General features: G+C 40.5%; 1 protein-coding gene across 2 annotated transcripts; it reads right to left on the minus strand.

The window, feature by feature from the left end:
- Positions 1 to 1,581: 1,581 nt before the first annotated feature.
- Positions 1,582 to 4,682, minus strand: LOC137941981 (uncharacterized). 2 transcript variants are annotated; one of them, XM_068787635.1, is made up of 4 exons: positions 4,061 to 4,682; positions 2,680 to 3,535; positions 1,992 to 2,546; positions 1,582 to 1,915 (listed from the first exon to the last, which is right to left on the minus strand). In XM_068787635.1, the coding sequence occupies exons 2-4, from the start codon at positions 3,532 to 3,534 to the stop codon at positions 1,802 to 1,804; spliced, it is 1,524 nt and encodes a 507-aa protein (XP_068643736.1). In that variant the 5' UTR covers position 3,535; positions 4,061 to 4,682; the 3' UTR covers positions 1,582 to 1,801. The 2 variants fall into 2 exon arrangements, with proteins under 2 accessions (XP_068643736.1, XP_068643745.1); XM_068787644.1 differs by having other exon boundaries at positions 2,680 to 3,564.
- Between the last annotated feature and the right edge of the window lie 10,645 nt (positions 4,683 to 15,327).

Consider the following 15,327-nt stretch of genomic DNA (forward strand, 5'->3'; position numbering starts at 1 on the left):
TGGGAGTATGAAGTTGTCGGAACCGACAAAGATAGGCGTGTTGTTGAGACGTACAAAAATATTACATTTAAGAAGACTAAGTGGGATTAAATTATTTCTAAATCAATTGGGAGTATTCGTTTTTTTCCTGCTTCTCTTTCGTCACCTCAGATTCGTAGGACAAATGCGTTTGAGCCAATTCTTTTGCCCAATTCAGTGACAACAACGACCAAGGACAAATTGCCGGTCTGAAGCAACATTTTTTTTTTTCATTGAAAACTGAGCAAATTATGTGCATATTAACCGTAACCATTTTTGCTTTGAATTTTCGGTTCCAACTTTGACTTCACACTCAGCAGTCGAAAAGCCCAATTGGGCTTTCTTCCATACAGCTCTGAAGTTACCAGGGGAGAGGATCTTACTGGAAAAGATTTCAGTGGGAGGAGTCTGATCAAACAGGACTTTGAAACGGCATGACTTTTGGGTAAAATTGTTACCATATTCCTGCTTGATCTTCGCCACTAGTAGACCACATAGTATAATAAACTTTATTATCTCTCAGTCAATCCTCCATCAAGCCAACTTCAAGGGTGCAAACCCACTGGGTGCTAGTTTCTTTGATGCTGATGTAACACGTATTTTTTTTCACTGCCTCTACTTCAGTTCTAAAGAGTTTCATTAGTCTTATACTGCAGTCTTGTAAGATGTGTAGGTGCTGATCTTTCTGATGCTGATCTAAGAGGAGCAGATTTATCACTGGCAAACATAACAAAGGTGTTGTCAATATCAATGCTTAAGTGACCCCTGACTCGCCTGGAGTCCCATGTCTGGACATGATCTATTTTCAGGGGTCTCTAGTTCAGGTGGCAGAGCCTTGCATTGGATGGTCTTCATGTTTTACCAAAAAAGCTTCCCACTTCTGCAAAGCCATTTTGGCAATGGTCTCTCATCCAGTTACAGAGGTTTCTTAGCTATCGTGGTCTTCCTTGCAAAGAGAACTCTTCAATTTGGGTCCTCCCTTGCCAATGCACTGCTAAGTTCTAATTTAGGGATGAAACATTCTAGTGGATTTTATTCTCTTTGATGTTTGGATTAGTTGCTGTATTGAACTGACATCAATGTCTGGCTTGTTTCTCTGTGGCTTCCTTGTCTTCTAGTGTAAATCCAACTACAGGAAATGCTTCCCGGGATACATTACATTGCTAGTAAGCTTTAACTAATCAGAAAATCACCATTTTGAATGAGAATCGTGAACGATATCAGTCTTAAGACCCACTAGAAACATTCTAGTGGTGCTTGCTCCTTTCTCTAGCTGCTTCTGCCTTTCTAATTCATGAAAAACGCCTCATCCTTCAATTACAGCGTAAATTGGGAGTAAGAACATCTGAAGAGTAATTGGCTTCAGTTGGCTGTAGCTGGAGTACTCTTTATTGGGTATTAGCATTGACTATCCAACATTCCCTTCACAAGGTAAGTCATAAATGAATCCGATTTTGCCAGAAAAGGAGATGCTTTGTCTGGGAGAACCAGAGTGGGAAGAAGGTGATCAGATTTCAATATTAATTTATAGTGCAAGGTAGACACCCAGATGATCTATTAGTAGCTCCGCACAAAAAGGGGAGAGAGTTTATTCCTGGACTTTCCTGGATCCCCGGAGGGAATTCCTTAAATGGGATCTAATTCGACTGCAAGTTGCCGTAATCCTATTCCATCTACAAGGCAATCTAACATGTTCCAGTAGCTGCCTCGTGATTTTTGATTCCCATCTTCCTTCCTTTATTCTATCTTTGTTTACAGTATAGGAAGTCGAATCTACTACTGGTCATGGGTATACGGGTGGCGACATGCTTTGCCCTGCTCTGCACTTTCTGATCCTCATCGTCAAGCTCCGGTTTTTCATTTTCGCGTCCATCTCCGTGCAATACCTTCGCGGACCCTATAACCCACAAGATGTCAAGAAGCTTTAAAACACGATTAATTAGCTGATTTTGAATACGAAATGAAGATCTTACCTTATGCCACTCGTGGGGTCCCATCTTAGGAGCCAAAACCTCGACCCTCTCCGTCTTCAACGCCTCTTTGTACGCTTTACCCTCACACTCCTTCTCCAGTCGTCTTCTCTTGTAAATGCTACGTGTGAGGAGGATTCCACGATCGGTTTCCACCGACTCGGCGCTTTCCAGGAAGTAGAGCAGCGGCTGCTGGCATGGATCAGCCTTCCACGCCCTTGTGTTCAAGGTGAAGGGTCCCGGCTGCCACGATCTCCACGTCTGAAACGTCTGGAATGCTTTCACTATCTCGTGCGGTGGCAACACCCACGGATATATTTGGACTGTGTAACCCCATGATACCGAAACAGACCATTTACGGTTCGAGTCGCCGTAGCCAAAACTCTGCTGCATGGCACGACCCTGGTCCAGGGAGGCGGCCCGGACGATGGATTGGAGTGAGTCGTGTTGTGTCTTCCCTGGAACCAGCGGCTTCAGGTAGTCAAGGTGGTGGAGCGAAACGAGTGGCGCCACCGGATGCGCCGCTAGGATACCATATGCGTCCCCTCGAATATCTAACTAATCACATCACGAACCCACAAAACCAAACTTAGCCGTTTATCGTTTCTACCCAGGGGAGTGCCAGGAGATTGAAATCCTAAAAAAAAGGAGGAAATTTTTATTGCCGGTCGGAGAAACAAAAAAAAAGTACCTGGTGGAAGCCGAGTTCTCTGGTGAGGGGAACGCCGAGTTCGGCCAAACATGCGGCGACTCGCTGATCACTGCCATAAAAGTACCCGTAACGCTCGAGGCAACCGTCCAGTAATGTCGAGAGCTCCTTGGCCAACACATGACTGACGGCGAAGCCGCCTCCGCCAAACGCCATCCCATACGAGTGCATCACGTCTTGCTCTACGCTCTCTGATATGCCACCGATGTAATACATCTCCTCGTGGTCGTATTTCCCCAGAACTGATACCAAATTCTCTGTGAAAAACACTGTATCATCGTCACCCAGTACGTACCACCGCACTCCACTTTCCCATACCCGAACGCACTCCAGCAAGATCCGCGCCAGCCGGACCGCCGATCGGGTGCCGGACCCGCTCTTGTAGGGGAACCGGGACGTGTCCTCCGACACCCGATACGGCGGTCCGACATTGCTCCATGTGTAGTTAGGGCGCTCGTCCAACCAAACGAACCCTTGCGTTTCGCCGGACCACCAGAGGTCGCTGTAGTGCTGGCGCGCCGGCCAAGTTCGCGCTGACCCGCCGAGGCCAAAGAAGATGTGGGACAGATTTGTCGCATTCCCTTCTGTTTCTAGTGGAGCCAGATGTCGGGAGCTGTTGATCGGCTCCTCGAAAAAATTGACACATTCCGGGGATTTCCATGACGGCTGCCCGACAACCACGGCGAAACAGACTAAGAGGAACGACGAGAGGAGAAATATACCTAAAAAGCCTTTAAGGAGTCGCCAAGATAGCTCGCCGTACTTCTCTTCGAAAGAAGCAACAGATTTCGATGCTGTAACAGGCTCATATCCATTTGTTTCTCGACTTGGCAACATCCTGCGATGACAAGATCAGAACTTCAAAATCTGTTGAATTGAAATTAAAAAAAAAAAGAAAAAAGAAAAAAAAAAGGAGGTTAGTTCATGTGTTTTCAACTCAAAAATCGTGGGTTCGAAATTTCGTGCAAGAATCCCTATAAAAAGCCGATTCTGAATCCGAGTCGATCGGAAAATCAAGCTAAAAACCTTGGCTCCGAGCTTCTTAAAAATTTCCCATCTCTGATGATGCAACATGGCAGAATTGTAAGAACAGAGACGAAAAGAACCAATTGGAGAGAGTGAACTTTTCAAAGAACCAATCTAGCTTGGGAAAACTTCGAAATTTTGGAACTCATTACAGGGCAGCAACACGGAAGAGAATTCAGAGTTTTATAATCTGAGCGCATAAGCGTGGAGAAAAAATAAAAAAAAAAATTCCACTGTAGGGTCCGAGCTACTTTTGGGATGTGCGAATCTATGTTCTAGAAGGAGAAACCATAATATAAGTTGAAATAAGCATGGGATTAGAAACTATACTTCTTACCTGACGATCAGGGAGCTCCCTTCTCCTCGTTTACGAACGACGGTTTCTCTGGAGTAGAATCGTGAGAACTGAAAACATTGGGCATACAAGCACCCACCGAACAGAATAAGGAAGCGGGAAGAGAAAAATTGGAGGGAGAAGAGGGTTTGGGAGCGATCGATTGAAAAAGGGAACTCAGAATAGGTGTCGGAGAGAAAATAGGGAGGGAAAGGAGAAAGGGAAACTCGATCGTTTGATCCAGAAAAATATTTTGAAGTACTAAACCAAATCAAAGCATCTGTTACCTTAAAAAATAACCCGGTTAGAAGCCGAAAGATGGGTGATTTTTTACCGAAAAAATGTCGCCAGTGAAGAGGAGAGAGGAAGGGGAAAGAGTTGATCAGAGATGAGAGGAGGAAGAGAAAAGGAAAACATAAAAAAGAGTTGGGGGAAAAAACGTCGAGACACACATTCAGGATGCAGATATTATCAGAATCAGCGCTGGAGATAGATGCGAAACGGTGGATTCTCCGCGGAGTGATCCGGGTAGTATGGAGTAAGGACAGGGAAGCGGAACTGAAAGTTACTTGGTCATGGCGGTGCCAATAATGGAGGCTGGTTAGAAACAGACAAAGAGATAATTCTCGTTCTAATCGGGAAGACGGATGCTGCAAATCAAGCGTTTGGTTCGAATTTGGTTAAATGGGCAGACGACAGGTAAAAACCAAGTTCATGCCATGTGTCCAAGGAAGACGGCAACGATCAGGTTTTATTTTTTTTAAAACGATTCGGTCCCCAGTATCCCTGCAACTATTGTTTGTGGCTACATTGGTCTAACCATATTAAAAGAACATGGTGGGTGCGTTCGAATTTCCAAGCTGATCATAACTCGGTCAAACATCATGGGCCATACTCTCCTTTCCTACTTTTTGACCACTCATCGTGTCTACCAAACTCGCTCGAGATGTTTTCAAATGTTGTATCCCAACCTTATGTCCATGTGTACCAAACAAAACTCTAAAATTTATTTGTTTTATAAATTTAATTTTTTATATATTTTTATTTTTATGATCCAACCCATAAATAATATAATTTATTTTTAATTTTATTATTAATATTTTAATATTTTAAATGACCGATATCAACACTTTGCATAGGGATTGATCTGATCATTCTTGTTTATTAATTGGATGACTCTCTCAGGGTCTCTCATTATAAAACCATGGAAGTTTATCGGTTAACGTAGCGTTTGGAGTGGTTGGCGTGCCTCTTGGGAGCCATAAAGTTCCTCTTTCGACCAAATAGCTACTTCTGGTGCTAAAAAGCTCGTTTGGTGATCTTCCTTATTGAAATAACTTATTTCCTATGCATCTGTAAATCTATATGAGTGGTCATACCCATGTAGGGTTCATCGATCTTATCTTATGCCGGAGTGCAATTTTGAGTTTTAAGAGATAACAAGACTAAAGGTTAGAAACATTCATATGCATCGTTTAAACATGATTTTAGAAAATCAAATATCGTAAAACTCCAATGCTCTATGTACCTTAGATTTGGAGTTTTGGTGGTTTTCCTCATATATTGCTAGAGCTCTTAAGATATTTTTAAGACACTTAGACTCTAGTCTTCGAGTCTTTAATCTTGGCGCATGGGTGTTTCTTCAAGATGACTTAATATGTCGTTTAGTTAGAAGTCTTGTTTTTGACACACAAGGAAGAGTTGAAGTTGAATCAAATCATTGCCCGGCGGGGGGGGGGGGGGGGGGGGGGTTAGTCCACAATGAAGTGGAATGAATTTTCCTCACATTACTTAGTTCATTAAATAATGCGTTAGTATAGAATGAATTACATTGAAGTGAGATTATACCACTTCATTCGCTTAGGAAAAAATCGGGGAAAACTGATTCATACCTATTTTGCGAATCAATCGATTGAAGCGCACGACTCACGTTGCTTCTTCCCCTCTCCCACCGCGATCCTTCAACAAAGTTTTTTTTCTCCTCCTTCCCCCACCCCTATCGCCCTTCCTCCTTCTCGGCCTCCCTCTCCCTCTCAGACTTCTCTTCTCTCTCGGCCTCCCTCTTTTCTCCCTCTCAGCATATCGTCGGAGGGTCGCCTCCGTCGCCGTCGCCGTTGCCCGCTGGCCCGCCGCTGAGGAAGACGATGCGCGCTAAGGAGAACGATGTTTAATTTTTCCTAAGTTAGGAAAAATTAAACTATCGTCATAATTGGTTTAATTATCCAATTAATTAAACCATTAGTTTTTCATTTTTTGTTAATATATTATTAATTAATAATATGTAAAATATATATTATGTTATTGATAAATTAATATATTTATTTATTTATTATGTATTTTTTATTTTGTAATAAAATAGTGAGTTTTAATGTTAAACTATATCTTATGTTATTACAAAATAATTTATTTATTTATTATATTCACTTATGTTATTTTTAACTTTTTTATTTATTTTAAATAATTTATTCTAGTCACATATTATTATTTTAATTTATAATAAACTATAATCATTAAGTAATATAATATAATTTTTCATTAATTATGATATTAATATATTCTAATACTACATGTTAAATCACTTATAAGTATAGTAACTATGCTTATTTTGGTTAATTATCTGTTTAGGTATATATTCTATTTAAGTATATTATAAAATATTATTTATTATCTTCTTTATATCATACTTTTCATGTGGGGCACTAACACTGGAATCTGTTTTCTAGTGTACTTGAACTCGTGTATACTAACGCCCAAAGATGAGTTGAAGTTGAATTAATTCATTTATTTCAATTCAATTTTTCACTTCAATTCAATTTCTTTGTGGACTAACCCCCATTGGAAATATTAACTCAGTTACCAAAGTTTTGTACTCATTAAATATGAATGAAGGTCAATAGAGTCCTACAATAACAAACACTTTCTTGGATCGAGCCTTTACCAAGTCCAAGGGAAGCCGCTGACCAGAAGAATCTGGTTCCACGACTTCATTTTAGATGATGAAGCTTTCTAAAAGCAGAATCCATTCACAGACCATCTTCAAATAAGCCACTTGAAAGAATTTCTCTGAAAATCCTACACCAACATCACATCGCATCTCTACAAAGAACACCAAGGGGAATTCCATTTTCAATAGGATTCTAAGATTCGTCTAATTGGCCGAATTCAATGCAGACTTTAGCCGAATTTCTTGTCTATTTGTTCCCGTTCAGACTCCAAAAACTCGTGCTTGTCTCTTCAATTTTATGAGACTAGGAGATCTTATGGTGATGAAGGGAAGAAGACTTGAAAGGTCTTCTAGTAACAGGGAATGTCGCGGTCGTGATTATTATTCAGTGTCAGGATCCAAGCACCCTTAGTATTGGATGAGGATCCAACCCCCTCGCCCGCTGCTCCTACGAGAGAGCAAGACAGGTGCAGGTGTTTGGATTGTAGACGATGTTGTGTAATCCCTACAGCAAACGGCGTTGTCGAGCTAGGTCCATTGTGCTCCTCTTTCAGAACGCCGAATCCTCTGTAGTACATCAGAGACAATTCAGACATGGGTCCAGACAAAGCAGCCGATGCGAGAGGATTCCCGCTGCAACCGCCTCTTGCGGAGTCGATTTCTCTTCTCTTCTATTTTCTCTTCGATTTTGAGGAGGAGCTCCGACAGACTTTCTACTCAACAGTGATCAATTCCCTTCCAGTGGCATCATAGTCAAACGTCAGATCGACCACTTCTGATTATCAGCTCTCGGCCCCTGTACCTCCACCAACGTCAGATCGACCACTTCTGGGCACTTCTGAGAAGAACTCCGGGGGCAGCTTGGCGTCATGAGAGTGGCGGGACTCCCTTGTCTGAGCAACGCCTGCTAATCAATCAAGCTGTCACTGCTCCACGAATGAAAGACCCACTAGCAGTATCAGTAAAAGAGGATTAGCGAATTCTCACGCAGTGCCCACAACATAAAACCAAAACTCTTCTGGAGGCTTTTCTCTGAAGGAAAGGAGCTAGAAGAAGAAATACCAGAAATCCAGGGGAGTTGATGTTCGTGTTCTGCTTGCTCTCTCTGCTTTCTCCTTCTATTTCATCAGCAAGTTGAATCTGGCAAGTTCCAGAGCATATGCATCAGACCCAAAGTCTTCTTCTCAGCAATAATCTTTTCAATTAAGGGTTTTTTGAATTAAATTGAGATAAAGATAGTCTTACCAACACAAGGCTTGGCCTATGCTTGCAAGGGTTTTACTTCAAAATAAAGCCTCTTTAATAGGTAGATTTCACAACAATCCTAAGTACTCATGTGTAATAATAGTTGAAGTAGTGCTTAATCACTCGGCTTCAAAATCTAGGCTCAAGTTAAATCTAGGATTGGTTTTACTAATTAGGGGGGAAACATATAAAACAACTTTCTAGAATATATGATTTTAACAAGTAGCAACCTGAACTTTAGCTAATGGTTTCTCAGTTTAATAACACTAATTCACTTTATGAACCAAATATAATCAATAGTTTTCAAATTAGACACATATAGATACTTGGATTTTTTTTTTTTTAAATTCTACCCCGAAACTCGTATTCTAAGCAAAGCCCCATTTAAATGCCCCAATAAGTCAGCAAGATAGAATATATAATATGATTTATAAATAAAATGCCCAAATAAAGGACTGCAAAACTACTTTTAAGTTTGAAGTCATTCAAACAAGTATTCAAACTTCAAATGTTGAATCAAATATGATCTTAAAGTCACTTGGCACACATCCAACAATCCATTTTCATCCACATTCCCATATTCTTACCTTCAATCACAACCATACACAGCTATATCGATTCATTTGTCCACATCCATACTCATCCACACAATAAGAACCCAACAATCATGAAAACCCAAATCTTAACCATAATTCATAATCTATCAATAATAAGTTTTACAATATTATAATTGCAAAAAAAATCATTAAAATGCAAAACACTCGTCCCAAAATAGATAGTGTACTTAAAACTCATTACTATATTTCACCAGAACAATATTTAAGCCACCGGAGCTACTCTTCCATTGTCAGCTTCTTAAACATGTCCCTCTTAATTTGCAAATCCAACCATTCAGGAGACGAAACTTCAACTGTATCGGTAGGTCCAAGATTTCCAGGAGGGCTTTGAACCAATCATTCCCAGTTTTACCATCTTTAGACTTGACGACATCCCTAAATGCCGTGACGATATCCTTCATTGCATCAATGAATCTACTAGTGTCATCAGTGGACATTTCGGTTCTCTTTCTATGACGAGTTGAAGGTGACATATTACCACTTCAAGACTACTCAGGTGTCAACTTATTCCTACTATGGAATGGTGATGGAGTATCCCTACCTAAATCTACATCTTCAAGCATGTCCAAGGGTGCACGTTCTAACTCACGTTGGACATCATCGCACATGTCTACGCAAGTTTGACTTATTGTCCCCATGGTTATTGAGTTTCCCACTGCCAAAACCAATTTTTCGTAAAGCAGGCACCCTTCACGTCTATACTTCTCCACATCTTTATGTTCCTAAAAAAAAAAACATCTTTTAGACGTCTTGGAATAGAGTTTTAGTAATGTGGAAAACATTCAAAATGTTTTGTGTTTATTTTCAGGGCTCCATAGATTTAGCTCATGGAGAAAAAGGGAGAGAGACTTATTGGGAGAAAACCAGAGGAAGAAGAGGTTATGGACTTGATGTCCTAACCCTCCCCCTGAAGCTCTATTTATAGATTAATGAAACTACTGTATTAAAATAATACCCCTGAACTTAGGGTTTAGGGTTTTAACCCTGGAACTTTAACCTAATTACATCAATGTCATCTCTATGAGATGACTCTTTATTTACCATCTTGCCATCATAGTATGTGGGCCTATGGGCCTTCTTCTTGATCTGTGGGCCTTGAGCCCGTCTTCTATATCTCTTGGATGTATGGGTCTTCTTTGGTCTTATGGGCTTGAGCCCATCTTCCAATACACTTGGATATGTGGGCCTTCCTGGGTGGTGTGAGCTCTGGCCCTATCTTCTAACACTCCTCCTCAAGCTGGGGTTGAGAGAACAATATGAACTCCTAGCTTGCAGCAAATGATGTATAAAATATTTTTTTGTATGAAATGTCACATCTTCTAATATGCCTTCATCTTCCAGCTCTCCCCCTCACGCTAGTGCTCTCGTTCATGAGGCCTAGGTGGTATAATATAAGTGAGAGTAAATCACTCCTAGCTGCTAAAACATTGCTCCATACTCTAGTCTTAACTCATGCTAGATGTAGGGCACACTCCGTTTTCTGTAGGTAGTGTGTCTATCGACATTGCTCTGAAGTGTCCACCTTCACCACCGTGTCCCTCCATAGGACAATGACTCTTAAGTGGTATACTAATAAATTACATTAATAGGAGGGGGGGAAGGTTAAATTAGCTTATTTATCATGGTGTCCCAATCCGGACATTGACTCTCATGGTGTCTCAACTGTGATATTTTTTAGAAGTAAATAAATGATGGTGTCCCAATCCGGGCACCAACTCTCATGGTGTCTTAACCGTGATATTTTTTAGAGTCAAATAAATTATGGTATGAGAAAAGGTATCGATGCCACCTTTTATTTAATAATAATATCTCATTCAAATAGACACAACAACAATAGCTAAAATGGATTTGGGCCCATATAACTAAACCAAAAATCCTTGCAAAGTTGACCCATGAAATAATCTAATACAAATATCTGTACCAAATAATATGCTGACCAAGGAATAATCTGTCAATTTCTCAAAATAATAATCTAGCCATAGAAAAATTTACCGAGTCTCTACGAGTCAAATAGTAGAACAATATATCTGAGTCGTTGCAGAAATATGTATAGGCTTTGGTTTAGACACATATACCGAGGTAGGAAATAAGTGGACCATGTCTAAGTTTTCCCCTGCCAAGTTGACTCGGTAAGGAACAGAAGTCACACTTGGTTGGCAAGTTTTCTGGGTTAACTCGTTCGGTCTGGGTTGCGACAGAACAGGCGCGGGCCGGATCAATTTACATTTTCTAACTTACGAAACAATTAATAAGCCAACAACCTTCTTCTTCCTCTTGGCCCCCGAAGGTCTCTCGACGGAAATAGTCCAGAAATGGCAACAAGATGGCGGAGAGATTGTAGTAGCAACCGAAGAATCAAGTGATTCCAGCAAAGAAAATCTTGAATACGGAAACGGAAACGGAAGCTTTCCAAACAGAAAATTTCCAGTAGTGACCGAATACGAAGAAATAACAGCGGTGAAGGAAACTTTCCTCTGTTAATTGAGAAGTAAAAACGACAGGAAATATAATCTCAGACGGCAATCATGGCAGAAACGCTGGGTGACTTCCTCTCCATGAGTAGTCATCGTCTTCGACGCCGAACATAGATACTATGCTATTAATCAGAGATAGCTGAGATAATCAGGAATTTGCAAGCAAACAGAGCATAATCTCGGAAATAAAATAATCTGACAAGCTTCCGATCAAATTCAAGCCAATGTCGCACAGAAAATCAAACCAATGTCGGCGCAATGTAGGTCTCCGATATTTCTCTTTTCCCACTGTCCACCGTCGACCAAGAGGAGACGCCAAAACTCGCTCAAGCTCGCTCTCTCGCTTCGGTGAAACTCTCCTTCGGACCAAACAAAGAGCTTACATGAACAGAAAATTCTCTCGCCTCCATGTTGAAGCGAGAGAGAAGAAACTAAAAAGCATCGATCTGGTGATATGTTGGCTCGAAGTAAGTGGCCTTGGAATGTATCAAAATTTAAGAAGGTATCAAAATTTTAATTGATGGCAGAGATAACAACGAGGAAGACAATACGATTTAATCAAAGGAAGCAAAAAAAAATAATGCACTAAACAAAGAGGATAAAAGAAAAAAATTCTAACCCTAAACGGAGGATAATGAAACTTGAAAAACCATAGTCCTAATCCAAAAAATCAAATCTCTGATTCCATGTAGATTTTCAGGACTCCATGGATTTAGCTCACGAAGAAAAAGGGAGAGAGACCCGTTGGGAGAAAACTAGAGGAAGAAGAGGTTATGGATTTGATGTCATAACCCTCCCCCTGAAGCTCTAGATTGATGAAACTATTATATTACAATAATACCCCTGAAATTGGGGTTTAGAGTTTAGGGTTTTAACCCTGGAACTTTAACCTAATTACATCAATGCAATATCTATGATATGACTCTTTATTTACCATCCTACCATCATTGTATGTGGGCCTATGGGCCTTCTCCTTGATATGTGGGCCTTGTGCCCATCTTCTATATCTCTTGGATTAATGGGCCTTCCTTAGTCTTATGGGCTTGAACCCATCTTCTAACACACTTGGATATGTGGGCCTTCCTTGGTCGTGTGGGCTTGGGCGCCCAAGCCCACACGACCATAGATGAGAACCATAGATGAGATTCCTGAAAATTAAAGCTCTGATACCATGTTGATTTTCATGACTCTAAGGATTTAGCTCATGGAGAAAAAGGAAAAGGGACTCATTGAGAGAAAACTAGAGGAAGAAGTTATGGAATTGATGTCCTAACCCTCTCCCAGAAGCTCTATTTATAGATTAATGAAACTACTGTATTACAATAATACTCTTAAACTTAGGGTTTAGGGTTTTAACCCTGGAACTTTAACCTAATTACATCAATGCCATCTCTATGAGATGACCCTTTATTTACCATCATGTCATCATTGTATGTGGGCCTATGGGCCTTCTCCTTGATATGAGGGCCTTGAGCCCGTCTTCTATATCTCTTGCGTACATGGGTCTTTCTTGGTCTTATGGGTTTGGGCCTATCTTCTAATACACTTGGATATGTGGTTCTTCCTTGGTCGTATGGGCTTGGGCCCTATCTTCCAACAACATTTTGCAGTTTAGCATGATTTATTGACCTTGATGTAGTCTTGCTATACAAGATGACATGTAGTAACTCATTGTGTGGTTGCATCCCAGCCGAACCCACTAGTGTTGAGATAGCTCGTTACTGTTTGGTAAGTTTTTTTTCATGATCTTGTTCGATTCTTAAGCTGCTCAACAGTTTTTTTTATTGTCTGCGTCTTCATTGAACCTATTAACATAGTTCATATACACCTCATGCTTCCATACCCCATTGGGTAAATTGTTCCCCATATTGGCCTACTCAACCAAGAGATCGAGCATTTTGTGGTCATCTTCAAATGTCATATGATCAAGCAGTTTGTTGTCTTATACCAACCATTTATAATCTAAATCCGAGATGGTCCTCATGGAAAAAACTGTATTAGACAACCTTTACCCGTCCTAGTGATTAGAGACGCATGAAAACACAAATAACCACTTAAAAAAAAAATACCACGTGGTGGATATTTATAACACATCTGAATCTCCTCACCACATGGCAAGATCATTCCATAGCACTGGTAGAGCCCAATATGATTTCACAGTCACTACGAATCGTACCTTGTCAGTGATGGGGATTAGGTTTCGTTGACTAATGAATGCCCGTGTAGGCGACTCAACCTAGTTTGAATTGGACTCAACCCACCCACCATTAGCCCCTAAACCCACCATTAAATAGCCCCTAAACCCTAAACCCACCATCCATTAGCCCCTAAACCCTAAACCCATCCTCCATTAGCCCCTAAACCCTAAACCTAACTTTTATTAAACCTAAACCCTAACTCCATTAGCCCCTACATCCTAAACCCATAACCCTAACTTTAATTCTAGAACCTAAACCTAAACTTTTTACACTAAACACCCAAAAAGCCCCAAACCCTAAAACCTATAACCGCAAACTCTAAACCCCTCAACCCTAATTTACACTCGTTGTAGTAACTAGGGACACATGGAAACACAAATAACCACTTAAAAAATAACTACGTGGTGGATATTTATAACACATCCGGATCTCCTCACCACATGGCAAGATCATTCCATAGCACTTCAAAATTATACAACATTCTATAACATTTAGTAATTAATCAAACTAATTCCATTGCAGATGACTAGAACAATGCAAAACACACTCATCAAGTCCAAATTCACCGAACACCCCTGGTTGAGACCCATATGTCTTTGAAGTCACTACGAACTATACCTCTTCAGTGATGAGGGTCGGGTATCGTTGGCTAATGGACACCAGTGTAGGCGACTCAACCTTGTTTGAACTAGACTCAACCCACCCTCCATTAACCCTTAAACCCTAAACCCTAAACCCACCCTTCATTATCCCATAAACCCTAAACCCTAAACCCATCCTCCATTAGCCCCTAAACCCTAAAACCTTAACCCTAACCCTAATTCCAGAACCTAAACCCTAAACCTTTTACACTAAACCCCTTAAAAGCCCCAAACCCTAAACCCTAGAACCCCAAAATCTAAACCCCTAAACCCTAATTTCTATTAACCCTACCTTGACCGCGCTTAAAAAAAATATAAACCCTAAATACCCTAAACCCAAATTATACCCTATAAAGACGAAATTGAGCCCTAAATACCATAAACTCTAACCCTATTTGGGGAAATCAAGGGAAATCGAAGAAATTGATACTGAAATTGGGAAAATCGAAGGAAAATGAAATCGAAATGGGTGAAATCGATGGAAATTGGGAGGACTTTTAGGGTAAAAGAGAATAGCCAGAGGGAGAAGGGAGAGGGAGTAGAGAGAGGGAGAGGAGATGTGAAGATGATAAAAAAGGAGAAGAGATACGAAGACAACAAAGGGAGAAGAAGCCCAAGTGAGTGCGAAGACAAGAAGGAGAAAAAAAATGGGGGGGGGGGGGGGGGGGGGGGGGGGGCTGAAGGGGCTCGTCCTGAACGATGACTTCAAGTGGATGATTACCTATATATTTCAGACGAAGCTAGCACTGGTGCACCACTAACGACTTCATTGAATGACCTAAGTAATCGAGATGAATTTCATCTCTTGATTCTTTTGTTGGAAGGGCCACTAGGATGTGTTGATGAGCACAATTCCTGTTTGATTGCACCATGGTCATAGTATATCTTTTCCATTTTACAAATAATGCTTATGGTGGAGGAAGTTTTACCAGTGAAACATTTTATGACAATACAAAGGTTCCAAAACATATTGCCTTTTCTAGGAAATGTTGGAAAGGTATTTCTAAGGACAATTAGTGCCTCATGTTTCCCAAAAATATTTTTTAACTGGAAATTCTTATAAAAATCATATAATTTTTTAAGTAACATTTTCTAGCCAAGATGGCCCTGAAAACTATATGGAAAATTTTTGAATAAGTATTTGACGATTG

This window comes from Aristolochia californica, unplaced genomic scaffold (assembly GCF_029961685.1).
Source record: "Aristolochia californica isolate CCGP_79_NKW_82.1479 unplaced genomic scaffold, dmAriCali1.0.hap1 SCAF_10, whole genome shotgun sequence".
NCBI classification, from domain to species: Eukaryota; Viridiplantae; Streptophyta; class Magnoliopsida; order Piperales; family Aristolochiaceae; genus Aristolochia; species Aristolochia californica.

Excerpts from the sequence above, each read along its gene's own strand:
- LOC137941981 (XM_068787635.1), bottom strand. The coding sequence starts at position 3,534 with ATGTTGCCAAGTCGAGAAACAAATGGATATGAGCCTGTTACAGCATCG. Across the intron at positions 2,547-2,679 it reads GAGAACTCGGCTTCCACCAG|TTAGATATTCGAGGGGACGC; the intron begins GTACTTTTTTTT and ends TGATGTGATTAG. Across the intron at positions 1,916-1,991 it reads GACCCCACGAGTGGCATAAG|GGTCCGCGAAGGTATTGCAC; the intron begins GTAAGATCTTCA and ends TGTGGGTTATAG.